The 17502-nt window shown below is 32.0% G+C and overlaps 1 protein-coding gene across 2 annotated transcripts in view; it reads right to left on the bottom strand.

The window, feature by feature from the left end:
• The window catches only part of LOC107442922 (cell adhesion molecule Dscam1), a 171252-nt gene that overhangs the window by 36798 nt on the left and 116952 nt on the right, over nt 1-17502 (bottom strand). The window contains exons 14-19 of one of the 2 annotated variants that reach the window (XM_043040967.2): nt 12792-12923; nt 9941-10102; nt 7534-7604; nt 5955-6189; nt 4215-4313; nt 590-775 (exon numbers count right to left, since the gene is read on the bottom strand). In XM_043040967.2, coding sequence (XP_042896901.1) covers nt 590-775; nt 4215-4313; nt 5955-6189; nt 7534-7604; nt 9941-10102; nt 12792-12923 — 885 coding nt within the window. Of the gene's footprint in view, nt 1-589; nt 776-3018; nt 3118-4214; nt 4314-5954; nt 6190-7533; nt 7605-9940; nt 10103-12791; nt 12924-17502 lie in introns of both variants that reach the window. The other variant, XM_043040966.2, reaches the window with a different exon arrangement.

Here is a 17502-nt window from a genome sequence, read left to right as displayed (position 1 = left end):
AACGCTTAGCATAAAAAAAGAAATATATAAGAGGAATTTAAAATTTGACAAACTAACAAAGTTTTTAGAAAGTTAAGTTAGTTAATACTTCAAACAGGCGAAGCATCAAGAATTAATCTGAAAGAGAAAATCGACAGTCAAACCAATTTTTTAGGTGAAGAGAAAAAATAGAATTTTTATTTTTTGTATGTAATTTAATTTTAAATGTCTAAATTACTAAACCATGTCTAAATTACATGGTATTGAAAAGTGTAACTAAAATTTCCTTATTAGTTCAAAGTCAGAGATACTTGTTCAAAATATTCTTAAAAATTACGTTAACATTTAATTTATATCCTTGGAATACAGAATTTTATATTTATTAAGAATTTTTTTTAACTAATGTGAATTCAGAGTTCTTTTTCAAAAATGCGCCATTTTGAAATTAATAATGGCAGCGGGGGTCGACGTATACTTCGGATCGACCGATACGGCTGAAAATAAGGCATAAAAAGGCATGACATCGGAAATAAGGCATGACATTGCTATGTTAGAAGCATCACTCTAAATAAATTTCTCCCCACCGAAAGTAATCCAATTGAAGGCTTACCCACTCCATCAGTTTTTGCTGACAGTATCTCACTGTCGTTGCTTCTCCCCGCGCTGTTGAAGGCAATCAAATAAAAAGAATATGATGTGCCACACTGTAAGTCGTGGAGTGTGTACGAGTTTCTGTCACCAGGCAAGCGGATCTCATGCCAGTCGTTTCCTTCCTTTTTGTGACACAATATGTAACCTACCAAGTAAAAAATAATTTGTAAGATGATCTGATAATAAAAATTTTGCTTTCTTGCAGCTGAATACTTTTAAATTTACTTTGATCAATGAAGTTTATCGAGTGAGTAATAGAATTTTAATTTCATATAACACTTTTCATATATTATATATTAGTGGAAAGTTACCTAATGATACTCTTCTGTAACGTTATACAAAGTCTAATGAGTACTTTCAAAACTAAATAGATTAGTCCATTCCCTTACAAAAACTTAAGGTATTTTTGAGGTTCATTTGAGGTTGCTCTGAGGTGCCAAGGTTGATTTGAGGTTTATTCGAAGTTGATTTCAAAAACAACCTTAAAAGATCAACCTTCCAAAGTATATAATCTAGATGTATGAAGTTGTTTCACTTACACTTGAGGTTGACTGAAATCTATTTTAGAGCAACCAGCTTAGGAAGTTGTTTATGAGGTGTGCGGATTATTTTTTCTACACTTTACGCAAATACTTATATTTAAGGTGTGTATAATTTTCCCCGATCTAAACTAAAATTATTTCTCAGTTATATATGTAATTGAGGTTCATTAATGAGGTTATTTTTGGTGAAAACATAACCTAATTTTCTACTCTCAGGTGTAATTTTTTGCATCTGTCAGCCCCAAAACAATCTCAAAAACACTTTATTTTGTGTAAGGGTTAAGGCTGTTTTTTGAGGACTCTCTTGTCACTTGAAACTTTGCTTTTATGCCAATAATTTTCTATTTCCATAACTGATGTTAGTCTGCTGCAATTACTCGTGGCTCTTAGGTCAAGTCTAACCTAACTTCAGCAGCACCCTCTAGGTTTATTCCGAAAATGGTGCAAAAGCTACAGTTTTGAGAGAAGGAAAAGTATTTGTTGTCTAATTTTTCAGCATTTAAAAACTTACTACAATGCTGCCTTATTTGGGCTCATAAAAGTTTGCAAAAATGAGAATAGGGTATAGATATTTGAAATTTTAATCTAAGTAGAAATATGTTTGCGATTTTTTAAAAAAGCTTAGCAATTTTTGAAATATTTTAGTTATTTGTCCGTTCTAAAACCCAGATAATTCTTTACAGAAAGATGACATATGGAGCTTAAAATTACAGCTTAATTCATTACTTAAATTGTGTTTTTTTATTTTACTTGGCAAAAGATCTTCGGAATCCAGTCAATGCCCAGCAGTGATCTGCATATGAAAAAGACATTCATGATAAATGTGATAGTACATTGCGCAAAGAAATAACTGAAACACCTTGAATAACTTTTGATCCGATGATCAGATTTTCACATACTAAGGCGCAATCATAGTAGTTTAAGAGGGTAACCTGAAACATGCTAATTAATTACTGCATACAGTAATTTAAGTTATGAAAAAATACACAAAAACGTACTTTCTCTGATTAAATACACCTTTTTTTTCAACAGATTAAGATTTTTGACTCCTAGAATATATAGTCTAGCCGTAATCTGGAAAATGTGATCTTAATAGTTAGATCAGGAGAGTAGTTGAAATTTCGAACCCCTAAATGTTAACTTTACTTTCTTGCGCATTTTGCCATATCTCGAAAAACCCTTTTAAATTTGCTTACAATTATAAAAGTCGTCTATCCAGCGATAATTTCATGCAAAAAAAATTTTAATAGCTATAACATTTTCTTAATATTCGTTATTATATTTAATTATATTTTTTATTATTTTATTTAATATTGGTCGAAAACTTTTAAACTGTAAGGTAACTAAATTTGTTAAGGAATTGCAGTTTTAAAATTATAAGTTTAAAAACAATTCATCGACTCTCTGCTAAAAAAAACTTTTGTAAGGAGAAGAAAAAAATTGATAATTAAAAATATTGAGGAAGGTCCGTTTTTACGATAAAATATATGGTAAATAATCTTTTAAATGGACTCGTACGCTAAACTTTAATAAAGGTGATAAGATCGTGCACTCCCGGTGCGGTGAATCCTAAAAAAATTGTTTGTTTTTTTAGATAAAATCAAGAAGTGCTGGTGCTTTTGGATCTTTCCATTACAAAGGAAATTTATTTCCTTCATTTTACATCCTTCAACTTTATTATAACCAGCATGCATAAGTTACAGTCCATTTCAAACCCGGTAATTGTGCACGTGTGTTTATTGTGACTAATTTTCATAGAACTAAAATAAACTTGTGGATTAGTTTGAAAGTATGTTTATGATTTCTTTAAATGATACAAGTTTAAAACGCATAGTAATTTGCTTACCAGCAACTGGAGAAGTTGGTGTACTTCTAGAATCCCAAGATATTTTAATGGACTTAGTCGTTGAATAGTACGTTTTTATAGCAGGAGATTCCGGTTTGTCTAAAAAGTAAAAGAATTATAAGTTATAGGAAGCGTATAGGAGGCAAATAAAGTGCTATTCTCTCATTCATTCATTTATCAATAGCTTAAAAAGACGAGACCAGTCCTTATAAATGTAAAATATTGATGGGTTTTTACACTCGGTTCTGAGAAAATCCGTTTGATTCCTAATTCTGACCAGGAAGAGTTTTTAGGAGTAAGTTATGTAAAAGCAGAAAAATAATTTTCTATCCAGTGTTGAAGAGCGGACCCCGTTTTTTGGTTTACGTCGGTCAATGCCCAACTCAATAACTTTGCAGTTTTTAAACCGAACCCATAAGACAAGAGATTTCTTAGATCAAATGTTAGGGCAAACTGGCCTTCGTGGATGACTAACTTGGGACCATCCGCCTTTGATTGCATGGATAATAAGAACCAATCAAAATTCCAACGGTTTGCTCGATGATATGAGAATTCAAATCCACGAAAATTCTTCCAATGAAGATATATTATGTTAGCANTATTTATAATTATTTATTATTATATTATATTTAATTATATTTTTTATTATTTTATTTAATATTGGTTGAAAACTTTTAAACTGTAAGGTAACTATATTTTTTAAGGAAGTGTTGTCTTAAAATTATAAATTTAAGAATAATTCATTGACTCTTTTCTAAAAAAAAACATTTGTAAGGAGAATAAAAATTTTGATAATTAAAAATATTGAGGAGGGTCCGTTTTCACGATAAAATATATGGTAAATAGTTTTTTAAGCAAACTTAAATTTCTCGTATTCTGAGCCTTAATAAAGGCGATAAGATCATGCATTCCCGGTGGGGTGAATCCTTATAAAGTTGTTTGTTCCTTTAGATAAAAACAAGTGCTGGTGCTTTTGTACTAGAATCTTTTCATTACAAAAGAAATTTATTTCCTTCATTTTACATCTTTCAACTTTATTATAACCTGCATGCATAAGTTACAGTCTATTTCAAACACGGTAATTGTGCACGTGCGTTTATTGTAACTAATTTTCATAGAACTAAAATAAACTTGTGGATTAGTTGGAAAGTATGTTTATAATTTATTTAGGTGATAAAAGTTTAAAACTCATTTACCAGCAACTGGGGATGTTGGTGTACTTCTAGAATCCCAAGATATTTTAATGGACTTAGTTGTTGAATAATACGTTTTTATAGCAGGAGATTCTGGTTTGTCTAAAAAGTAAATGCATTATGAGTTAAATCACATTGAAAGCAAATAAAGTGTTAATTTCTCATTCATTCATTCATCAATAGCTTAAAACGACGAGACTAGTCCTTATAAATGTAAAATATTGTTGGGTTTTTACACTATTTTTATTGATAGGGTTCTGAGAAAATTCTAATTCTGACCAGGAAGAGTTTTTAGGAGTAAGTTATGTAAAAGCAGAAAAATAATTTTCTATCCAGTGTTGAAGAGCTGATCCCGTTTTCCGGTTTACGTCCGTCAATCAAAGCTTAAGCCCGCCCCGCCCCCATCAGGGGGCATCCGGCGAATACTGTAGGCTCTAAGTACGCGTACGTGACCTCTCAGCAAAGGAAAAAGAGGATTCAAAAAGGTAAGCTTGGTGGCGATCCATGGCAACACCAGAAGGCCTCAAAGAATTTAGTGAAATCTTGGAATTAGCATTAGTAGTTACTCAGAAAATGGAATTTAGGAGTTTGAGTGTTCAAGCATAATAGGCGAGGCGTCAATTAAAAAAATAAATAAAAAAACATTGAAAAAAGGTAACAAACATATTGTGATTATGAAAAGTACCAGAATTTGTCCAAAGCCCATGAAAACAGATACAGTTTAAAAAAGAAGAGTTACGGCTAGGCAGCTTTACGTCGGTCAATGCCCAACTCAATAACTTTGCAATTTTGAACCTAACCCATAAGACAAGAGAACTCTTAGATCAAATATTAGGGTGAACTGGTCTTCATGGATGACTAACTTAGGACTATCCGCGTTTGATTGCATGGATAATAAAAACCAATCAAAATTCCAACGGTTTGCTCGACGACATGAGAATTCAAATCCATGAATATTCTTCCAATGAAGCTATATTATGTTAGCATTATGATCTTCTCGTGTTGAAATCGAAACTCGAATCGACCAGTCATCAATGGGATCCGTACATGGACAACTTTATTGAGAAGTAAACGCTTTCTCCTCAAATGCATCGCTTCTCCTCTGAAATAATTTTATTTTATTTCATTTATTTATTGTTTTATTTTATAATCGGCGTTGTAAACAGACGAACTGATTATGAGTTTACTACTATCCAGATTCAAAAGCCTTGTAATTTTGAACCCAATCCAGAAAGGAAGAGAACTCTTGAATTGGAATAAACTTGCCTTCGAGGAAGATTTTAACTGACCTGCATTTGCGTTCCATGGGGAAGAAAACTACAAAAATACTCTTAGATTCACCCGATGACAAAAGGATTCTAACCCATGATCCCACACTGAGGATATTTTACGTCAACACAGTGGTCGGGGTGAGCCGGGAGAAGAATTCGTTTCAACTAGCCGCCTTTGGGATTCGAACTTTGGCATCTTATAGGAAAGCGAATGCTCTATCACTTGAGCCAGCACGGCTCCCTTCTAGAAAAATTAGCGTTTGGATGTCTCTACTTAAATAGAGAATAGGTAATTAAGATTAAAAATTGTTAATTTTATAATTAACTTATTCTTTTGCCAACCAAAATTTATTTAGCATTTTTTTGGAGTGAAAAAGACATTTTTTGTGCATTTAAGTACATTACAAAAAAAATTAAAGATTTTTGAGGTAACGTAGAAATTAAAAGATATGGAAAACAAAGTCATGCTTACCGAATTCTAGAGTTCTTGCAATAACTGGTTCGGATGGGGGTCCAGCACCCCTGCTATTGTAGGATTGGACAATGACACTGTAGTCAGTTAAGGGTGACAATCCGGTGAGAATAAAGTTGAGATAAACTAAGAAAGATGCGTTAATTGCTTTAAAATTGTAAGGTTCAGACTTGATATAGGGTTTGTATCCTATATAAAATCCATCGACGCTTTCAATGTCATCATCTCTTGATACCTAGAGAAAAAATACAAAAGTAAAATTTCAATTAAAATTGCTCATTATTTTTAAAAGATAAGCAACCAGATCATTTTTTTCTTTTTTATATTAACTTGTTTTCATTAAGCATAATTCTCTGCAGAAAACAGTAAATAAATAATAGCTAACACAAATAATTAATTTTGTTGTATAATTTATATCTTTATTGATAAAAATTAGAAGGAGAGACCTTAGTTAGACAACAAAAAATATTAGTATTGTTTGCATTTTATTATATACAGAACTGCCAAGAAAAATAGTCCCGCAGTGGACTGATCGTTAAGACACGGTTCCCACGGTTCAGATCACCGAAGTCAAGCATCACTGGCTGCGGTCAGTGTGCGGGTGGGTGACCACTTGGATCAGTCTGCGTAGGGACCGAGGGTGTGCGGTATTGGTCCTCGTTAAACTGTTCTACCGTAAAGTGCTCGACTTCGCCTGCAGGTCGTTGGGCTACCGAAGCAGGGGTACCATCCCCTCTGCAGAGGATCAAAATTGTGATGTCATGTCTTCGGATCATCCTCAGGGATGTTTCCCAGACCGTCACCAATGGCCCATTGTGCAGCTCTAGTGCGACGTAAATTAACAACAACAACAACAAATCCAAGAAAAATATTAGTTAAGTATGATAAAAATGTGGGCAGCAATGGCTCAGAGGTTAAGGCACTGAACTGTCATAGTGGAAAGAACAAGGGTTCAATCCCCAATGGCGGCTGGGAGCTCACCCAGCTTCAGTTCAATGCGTACAACCCTGAGCAGCGATGGTTCAGGAGATAGAGCTTCCGCCTTCTAATAAGGTGAACCGAGTTTGAATCCCAGCGATGGCTGGTCGATACGAAATACGCATCCAGCTTTCACCGACCACATTGCTGACTTGAAATATCCTCATTGGTAGAGGGACTATAGGTGATAGTCCCCTTGCCGTCAGGCTAGACGTGGGAGGTTCTTGCGGTCTTTCGCACCATGTAACGCAAATGCGGGCTAGTTCCATCAAAAAGTCACCTACGAAGGCAAATTTCTTTCAATCCAGGAGTTCCCTTGTCTTCTGGATTGAGTTCAAAATCGCAACTACGTAGTTGAATATCAGTAGTCATAAACCCAAAAATTGGGTCCACCGTTCAAAGACTGTTATAAAAAAACTACTTCCCTGCCTGGGAAGTAAAGGCGGTCTGTGCGCAGTGCTGACCACATTGCCTCAATCATGCCGTTGGTCATGAAATTGTGAAACCTTAGCCTCTATGACCCCTTAACCCACAACGAGCTACATAAAATAAAAAAAATAATTCATTTTATTTTTTAAATCAGAAGGAGATCCAGACTTACTTGCCACGTAACATTGATAGACCTCGATGAAACTGCGGAGACTTTCACACCATATGGAGCTCTCTTGGGAGCTGGAAGAAGAATAAAAAAATTCTTTTTTTAAAGGTGCATCATAATCTTTTTTTATTTCAAAAATTTAATTAAGGTGCTCATAAAATAAAAGGTGCAAGGCTTATTCATACATAGAAGCAAAATCATCCTTTTTCAATAATAAGGCTGTTTGGGGCATTAAACCAGGATATTATTTTTAGTTCTTTTGCATTCTTGCATATATTGTAAGAAAGGGTTTCTATAAATTGAGCAAAAATGAGTCAAAATAACTCCGAAACAAATAAAGTAGAATGTAAAAACCTATGTGCTCATTATAGAAGCATAGTGATATGCTTGAAATTGAACAGTCTAAAAAATGCCACATCATGACAAAATGACATATCATCCTCAAATGTGATAAAGTTCAAGCTTTGTCAGCTTAGAGCGATCAAATATTCGAAAGAAAAAATCAAAATAGATAACAATAAATGTAGAATAGAATGAGCGTTTTAGGATGTGGGCATAGAATGCTAAGTGCATTTGAAAAACGAATGTAGCTCAAAAGTAGCGTTTACGAACATGAACGTTTCATTTGATTCCATTTTGTAAGTTCGGCTATAATAAATCTATATTTTTAAATAATTAACAATTTTAACGTAACTATACAAAAGAAAGCAGTGGTTTTGGTAAAAGAGAGTTCGCTTTCCAATGAGGTGTCTCAAGTTCGAATCCCTAAAATGGTCAATACGAATACGTCTCCCGGCTCACACTTATCACAGTGCTAGTGCGAAATATCCCACGCTTAGATGGTTCATGGTTTAGAAATCCCTTGCCGTCGGGATAACCATTGAAAATTTTCCTCTACACACTACATAATTGCGACCTTGTTTCATTAAAAAGTCTTCCACGATGATAAATTTGTCATAATGATTAATTTCATTGAATGGGGGTGGTTGTTCAACGAAAATATAAAATTGAATATAACGCTTAATTTCGGGATTTCAGGTGTTCACTAGTATTCTGGGTTTGGTTTAAAATTACAAAGTTATAGACTTGATAACTGATAGTCGTAAACATAAATATGGGTTGACTGTTCAACGCTGGTTATAATATAAAGTAAAATTATGTATATATGTAGCGTAAAAAATAGAGAATTTTCGTATTAATTTCTTACCCACTTTGTCTTAAAAATTTGATTGAATGTTAAATAATGAGCTTATTAATAAGCATTGAAGAGACGATTTTTGTGCTTGGTCCGATTTGTTTCAATGCACATTTTAATTAGCTCTACTTAACTCTCCTGACACCGCAAGCAAGCCAACCAATCCGGTCCTGTGCTGCGTCTCTAGCACTGACCCAACTCCGCTATTAGAACGTCTTTCTTTCTGTTAGGATCATTTGACTCCAGATTAGTTTTGGTCACCCTCTCTTCCTCTTATCATCCGGGTTCATGTCAGCGCTATTCGTGTTGGGTCTGATGATTTTATTCTAGGAATGTGGCTAATCTGTGGTTCATCTGTTTTTTTTAAATATAGATGTGGTTTTAAATTTAATTCATTTATATATAATTTGTGGTTAGATATTAATATGTCCCTTTACGCAAACACGTGCAGTAAACTATGTTCCTTAAATACGCATTTTGAGATGTGCCCTTTTCTTAAAAAAAAGACACGAATTACCAGTCACGTATTTTTTCTTAAACGCGTATTTTGCGCTTTGTCCAAAATAAACCATCATGGATGATATGCACTTATTTATGTACACGGATGATATATACAGATTTTATATAGTACGAAGGTTGTGTACATGGAATGAATAGTGTGTGACAAAAAAATCTTTTTTTTGAATAAAAATAATTCACTTTAACGCTCCATTAATAATTAAACTTTTTTTTAAATAAATCAGTAAGCGTCTTCGCCATTTCCCCTTTTCTCTTTGGGTTTCAACAAATCTTGCTTTTTACACATGCCCGTCCATCTCCGAAAGCAGTTAAATTATACTGCCGTGAGGAAAAAGTAAAATTTGCTGAAACTATGGTTGGTGGAAGGTGATGGGTGTGAGGATAATAATGTAACATTGCTACGAAAATTTTATTTATAAAAAGCATAAACTTAAGGGAAAAAGTTACATTAAAAAATCTTATACAAGAATACATAGGGAGGAGGTAATATGATTGTTCTTTTGCATAACGAAGAAGTACTATATTCCAAAAAGTTTGCTTACGTAATGCTAAAACATTCTCTTACTACTTGAGAAAAAGTTTAGCTCTGGATAAACTATAATGACTATAAAAATATATTCTAGGTCTAGTTTATAAGCACTTTGAACTATATTTCATTGGGACTAATTGATATCGCATGAAAATCTTTATACCTACGTTCTTCCAGTGTCGTCACAGCCACTTCTGCTCCAAACTGACTCTCCCCCAATGAATTCTCACATTTGACGCGAAAAAAGTAGCGATTCTTCGGTTTCAGTCCTCGAATTACTAAAGACGTCTCGTGTCCAGGTACTGTAACTGGACCCCCAGTATTTTCACCTACATTGCAGAAAATTTTTACAAAGCTGAAAGCAAAATTTTTAAACAAGAGAAATTCCACGAGTATTGACTCACCATCAGGAGAAAAAATCCCCCTCAATCAGACGCGATAATGCTTGTAGCTATGGGAACAAGTCATTCCATTTTATGATAAGAGTAATGGGAAGTAAATTATTCCACGTGGAGTAAATTGGCCGACGTAAGGAAACAAGATCGCAGACAAGGCTGAACTAGATCCGTAACTTAACTGCTAAAGGGCAGGCTGTTGCAAAATCTCGAAATGAATTGCATTTGGGAGCATGATTGCTTCTGAAAGGTTTACAAGTATCTTCTACGTAAACAGTTGTTGATTGGGTTCTAGTATCATGTTTTCAAAAATATAAAGAAACTTGTAAAAATAAAAATGCTGATTTTTAAGCTATTAAACATTAAATAGGATTCATTATAAAAATGGCAATTTCCAAAATCAATGTTAAAATAAAAAATAAATAAAAGAGGTTAAAATAAAAATAAATAAAAGATGTTAAAATAAAAATAGATAAAAGATGTTAAAATAAAAGATTAAAATAAAAATAAATAAAAGATGAATGATGGCTATATCTAATGGTAATTCGTGGTAGGAGATGCATTTTCCACCGTTTTCACTATCTTTTTCTTCTTCAAGAGTAGTAGTTCACCATTTTAAAGATTTCTCTTTACAGGTAACAACCGTATTTATATCTATCTATCTATCTATCTATCTATATATATATATATAANGCTTTTTACATTAAGTTGAAAATATTTTACGTACAAAAATAATGCGATTGATTTGTCCTTGAAAGCCAGTCTTCCATACATTACCCTATTAGGAGCCTATTGGTTAAATGATTTCAAGTAAAGAATTATTTTGCTAATAAACTGTATCTCTAAGACACACATGACATATACAAAAAAAAGAAAATAATCTCAACTAAGTCATAAGATTCTTACTTTGCTTCATCACGTAGAAGATATTTTTTTTTACCTCAATAACAAATGAAGTATAAAAACTTTATACATGATTATATATATATATATATATATGTAGATATATAAATAAATGTTCATATTGAAAGTAATAATACCGCTTAACTAATGTAAACTCTTACACAGGAGCTTACGCCCTCTATTGGCGAGAAATAGGAATTTCGAGTTGAGATGTACATTCAGATTGATCTAGTTTAGCAGGGGTAATGTTTCAGCCTGCACACTAGCAGCCTTACCACAAAAAATTAAATAAGAGCACTAATATGATAAATTGTAAATGGTATGGTATGTGCTTTTCTTTACACCTGTCATAAAATGGAATGACCTGTTTCCATAGTAATTAGCAATAACATGTCTGATGACAGGGTTCGCTCATAATGATGGGTCAATAGAATACAACAGATGAGAAAAATTTAATTTTAAAATAACTCGGAAGTTTTACAGGGTATTGACTTATCGACGAGTCTGAACAAGCGAAGAGTATTAAATAACCTAAAAAATTAATACGATTCCTGAATCGACAATCATTATTCTTAAGGAAGTTGGTTTTTATTTTATATCTTAGCGTCTCAGATTATACGTCCTGTAATGAATAAAATTAGAACTCGGATAAATATTTATCCCTTTCAGCCACGTATTTTATTTTCGAAAGAATCAGTAATGTCAAAAGGAAACACTATTTCTAAATAAAAAAAATATTGTAGAATGGATATTGGATATGTGACAAAAGCTCTGAAATCAATGCTCTAAAGTGTACCGTGTTTTTAAAAAAGCGAAATCACACACCTAGGGGAAAAAGCAAGTACGGTCAAAACTACCAGAATATGGTAAAATGTGCCTTGTTTCTGGCTCTATGGGAAAATCAAAAAACTCAGTAATTTTTATTTAAGCGCTTTGGAAATGTCTTGGGTGAAATTGACAATAAAATATGGTTTTAAAATATGTAATAAGATTTAGTAAATGCAGTGATTTTATCATGATCAATAAATAATCTGCATAATAACCACTAACGGGAATAATCTTTAATGGCCTTTTGTACAATTACAATATTAATTCAAAATATGAAGTAAAGCAAAGGAGTAAAACCTAAAGTAAACTGCGTAGCTTCAAATGCTTCGATTCCCTTTTTTAAATTTTTAGATTGCGAGCAAAATACGCAGCTATAATTTTCTTTTCTTTAAAAAAAATCAAAATTAGACAATATTAAAAATAATGATAAGAAAACAAATACTAAAAAAAAATAATTTTCTTTTGAAAAGCCTTTTAATATGAAAATAAACCATATGGCATAATTACAGAAAATAAATAAATCGTGATATTATATGAAACTTGTTATGAAGTTAAGCTGGTTATGAAGTTTCAACTACTAAATTGAATATCAAATTTAAAAAATGAGTATGATCCGGTCATAATGCAAGGCTAAATCATAATGAATAATGTTCTGCCACTCAGAGAGGAAGTAATCATGTCATAATTTATTTACAGTTTGATAGTTTTTTAAAATACAAAAATATTTTCAACATTCGAAATTTCACAGCACTACTCTTAGTTTATCTGAATTCATATTTTCCACACTAAAAAATTTAAATTATTAATCGAGTTGAAAGAAAATTGAAGGGTCTCTGTCACTGTATAGCGTTCTTTCAGGAAGGAAAATTAAAAAAATAAAAATTAAACGTACCTCCTAGCTGTCTCCACATGACTGTGTATTGAATTATGGGAGAATTCCCGTCAAATGGTTTACTCCAAGAAAGTCTAACACTTCTACTCGAAACATCATGAACTTCAGTACTCTTGGGTGCATCAGGAATATCTAAGTAAAAGATATTAAAACCCAAAATTATAGCAAATTTACATTTTGTTGTTGTTGCCAATATCCCATCTGAGAATCCGTTGACATTCAAAAAAGCATAAGCAAGAAAAAACATAAAAACATTACATTTTTAAGGTTCTTTTTGAATAATTTATTCAGCGTCAGCTAAATAATTATGCCTCGATACCTCAATAAATATCCTCTTTTAACCACGGATTAAGTTCTTGCGTTTGAGTTAAGCGAAAGAATGTAAGGTTTTCCACAGCAGAGTTACTTAAATAGTTACCAACGTTATCCACCGAAAAAGTCGATTCATTGCTATAATTGAAACTAACTCCAGATTTATAAGACATGAAGATTGATTATTGCCTTCACATCAGTCGAACAAAAATTGCTAAAAATTTCTTAAATAATGGCACAAACATGAAAAATTGAAAACAAATTGCAAATAGTTCTCCTTTCTTCCTAGAATTCGGAAAAAAGCGTTAAAAAAAGAATTGTAAGTGCTTTTCTAAAACATTGAACATTTGAATTTTTTTTTTAGTCTCACAGTGATTGCACGACATGATTCCCAGTAGATCTCCAAAGTCGAAGATCATATCGGTTATTGAATTTGTGGAATACAACTTTGATCACCCTGCGAAGGGATTAAGGGCGTGCGATATCATTCTTCATTAAACTGTTTCATTGGTAAGTGCTAGACTCTGCTTTCAGGCAACCAGAGAGAGAAACCATCTCCACTGCAGAGTATTGAAATTGAGATGGCATGTCTTTGGTCCATTTTCAGGGATATTTCCCAGACCGTCGCTGAGAGACTATTGTGCAGCTTTAGTGGGGTGTGAATAAAGTATCTCTATTGATTTTTTAGTAGAGAAAGTAAAATATAAATAGCAAACAATCCCATCATTTACTATCCCTTAAAATAAAAATAAAAAAAACGTCCCAAAGGTATCAGGTTCGGTAACGAGATCTATTTGAATAAATTTCATCATTTATAAATGTTAATTGTTCTTTTAAAGATGAAGAGAATCACTGAATGGTATTGAATTATATTTTTAACTTTAAAAACTAATTAAAACTTAATAGCAAAATTCCCCACACGATCTTTCAACTTCTACTAATTTGTATTTTAAAGATAATTTTTCTATTTTTTTTAATTCCTTGTAATTCATATTCTTTTATTCCTCTTTCTCTACTATACATATGGATAATTTTTTTAAATGTCTTCTCTAGATAGTTTTCCATTTTAGTGAAAAAAACGCTAAAATATTTTTTTCAAAGTTTAATTAGTGTATTTTTTATGAAATATGTATGGATGGATTTTTTTAGAATATAAAAAAGCAACAGCTAAATTGTTTTCTATTCGCTAATAGAAATGGAAATTAATTTTCACGGAGGAATTAATTTTCTAATTATTACAGAAAAATAGAAAATCATTTGAGAAATCTTTTGCAAAACATATTCAAATTCTGAAACTCAATATTTTTTTAAGGAAAAAGGAAAATTTATTTTCAAACAGCTGTAAAATAATTTGACATTTTTTAATTAGTTTTCTGAAGGACTTCTGTAAGTCAAACAGGTCTTAAAAATCTTAAATTAATAATATTTAATTTCTGTGAATTGGATAAAACAACGTTAGTGCAACGCTTCCTGACGCACTTGCGTTGGTTTTTCAATCGCATCTACAGTGCCTAAGGGCACAGTGTTCCATAATAACTACTTTCTATCCATATTTTTAAAATCCTTGTAAAATATATAGCAAAAAATAAATACATTGAGAGTAGTGATTTAATATTTAAATTTGAAGAAAAAATACCATTTATTTCTATAGAATCATTACTGATGAAAGCGGGCTGAAAACACCAAAACAAGTTTGATTCCCTCATGAATCTTAAAAATTGTTTCTAAATATCACTGTCTGTCTCTACCTTTAATCAAACAATTTATGTTTTCTCATCCGCTTCTTCAGTAAAGATTCATCTGGTTTTGATGAAACTTTCTCAGCTTAATACCTGACCCTATATTGTTTAAACTTCATTTTTGACCAGGATTCTAAAAATATAGATTGAAGGTAGACACGAAAGTCGGAAGTACGAAACATTCTATATTTATTATTGATAAGGATTCTAAACATATGGAAGAAATGCAGTAGTGAAGAAACATCCTGCATTTAAAATTGATAAAGAGTTTAAAAATGTCGTTTTAAGGTTGTCATTACGGAACATCCTGGATTTATAATTGATCAGAATTCTGAAAATTTAGCTTGAAGGTAATCATTAAACATCCTTCATTTATAATTGGTAATGATTCTAAACATACGGACATCAGTCAATATTGAACATCCTGTATTTATAATTGATAAAGATTCTAAAAATATGGTTTAAAAGCGGGCATTACGGAACATCCTGCATTATGATTTATAAGAATTTTAAAGGTATGGATTAAAGTTGGTCTTAAAAAACATCCTGCATTTATAATTGATAAGGGTCCTAAAAATATGGTTTTCAGTCTGTCATTACGGAACATCCTGCATTTGTGGTTGATAAGGATTCAAAACTTGAGGATTGAAAGCGGTTACAGCAGAACATTCTGCATTTATAATTGCTAAGGATTCTAAAAATATGACTTATAGGTGGTTATTACGGAACATCACGCATTTGTTATTAATAAGGTTTTTAAACCTATGTACTGAAGGTGGTCATTACGAATCATCCTACATTTCTAAATGTATTACTACACATTACATTTTTAACCAGTTTTGTTCATTAAATAGGTAACACAAGAAAAAAAGGTAAGAAAATAGGTAACACAATCATCTGTTGACTTTTCGTTCTAAGAACAAAACATACATCTATACATTTTAGAATATTTTCTAAGAAACCTGGACTTAAAACTTAAAGAAATAGACAAAAGTAAAATTGTTTACAGTTTATGGCAGTTTATAGAACTTTTATAACTAAGCTTCCAATCTCGCTCAAAGGATTTTCTTCCCTCGTTCGAATTTTCTGAAAGTAACGAGAAAGTTTCTCGATGACTACGACCCTCAGAATTAACGATTTCTCTTTATTACTTAACAATCAAACTCGGACACTCTTTCTGATTAAACTACTGATTGGACGAAATTAAAATGGTTCGATTCTTCGAAGGAAATACTCTACGGATTTCTAGATTTTTCACAAACGTAAGCTATTTTTCTTTACTGTTTTCTTACAGTGCTGTTAAGTCGTTACCAGGAGTCTGTCCCACCTTTTGTGAAATATTCCTTTTTTTCTGTAAACATATTTTTTTTAGTAATAGATTGTTTTATCATGATAAAATTGTACACATTACTAAGCAACATTGTTATGATTCTTAAAGAATGATTTTATGATTTTTACAGAATGATTTTATGATTTACATTTTTATGATTTTACAGGAAAGAAGGCTTTTTTTCGAGTAATTGTTTTACTATGATAAAATTGCAGACGGGCCTCTATTTAATGAAGCAGCTAAATGCCGATAAAAAGTTCCTTATATGGTAACTTATAAGGAACTTATTCGTTAGCCCCTTAACGATCGGTTAATTTTCAAGAAAACGGTCATAAAAGGGCCTATTTTTTAATCTAATCACAAATACACGTATTTGATTAGTGCTGGCATCTAGTTTAAAATAAACTAACTATCTACAATTACCTTAAAAATATCCTGGTACTGCCATCTGGTGCGTAGAATGAGAAATAAAATGTTTTCCCGGGAAAAGAAATAAATTAGTTTTATTCTTATTGGCGTGTTACTACTGAACACTCCAGCCCGGAGATATCACGGGAGTGAGAAATAGAGGGCGAAATCTCACCATGTCATTTTCACGGGAGCGAGAAGAAAGGGGTTAAATAGAACACATTACGAATATATTATATTAGAACACAATATAATAGAAAATATTGACGAATATATTACATTATTAACATATTCGTTAAATTGAAAATCACCATTTGAAATACTTAAACAACACAAAACAGGCTTTAAACTCATAAACACTAGACATAATTAAAATAGCAATTGATACACCTTTATCTTGAAAATTATTATCTACTATCGAATTATTTCAAATTATTTTAACATTTCATCACATGAAGGTATGGTGATTTCTTCATCATTTTTGTCTTCGTTTTCCTCACAATTTATTGCTGTGTTGTTTTTATTTTTCCTACTGCCCAAAATATCCGATTCAGTTAATATTTCCATGGTTGCAGATTCAGAATCAATAAAAAGAAAATCTTTAATCAGTGTATCATCGCTAATTTCGTGGTTCTTTCTTAGCTGTAGCCGCATTCTCTTAAGTTCTTCTAAAGGAATATCATCCTCTCCGCGCTGAATCCAGCTTTAGCAAAACGGTTACAAATAGTACGATCTGTAACATCATAGTTCAATGACTTAGAAATTTCTGTTATGCTTTCTCGTAAGTTGATTTTTGGCATGGATTCATGCTTGAAATGCAAACATAAAGGGTAATGTATTATATTGCTTTCTCTAAAAGTTAAGTGGCTGCGAAAATCAACTCAAGGTCTTTTCCCCTATAAAATGCGTTAACACTTTTGAA

The sequence above is a fragment of the Parasteatoda tepidariorum genome, chromosome 8 (assembly GCF_043381705.1).
Source record: "Parasteatoda tepidariorum isolate YZ-2023 chromosome 8, CAS_Ptep_4.0, whole genome shotgun sequence".
NCBI lineage: Eukaryota > Metazoa > Arthropoda > Arachnida > Araneae > Theridiidae > Parasteatoda > Parasteatoda tepidariorum.
Note: the sequence above shows the minus strand (reverse complement) of the source record. Positions and strands in the feature narration are given on the sequence as shown.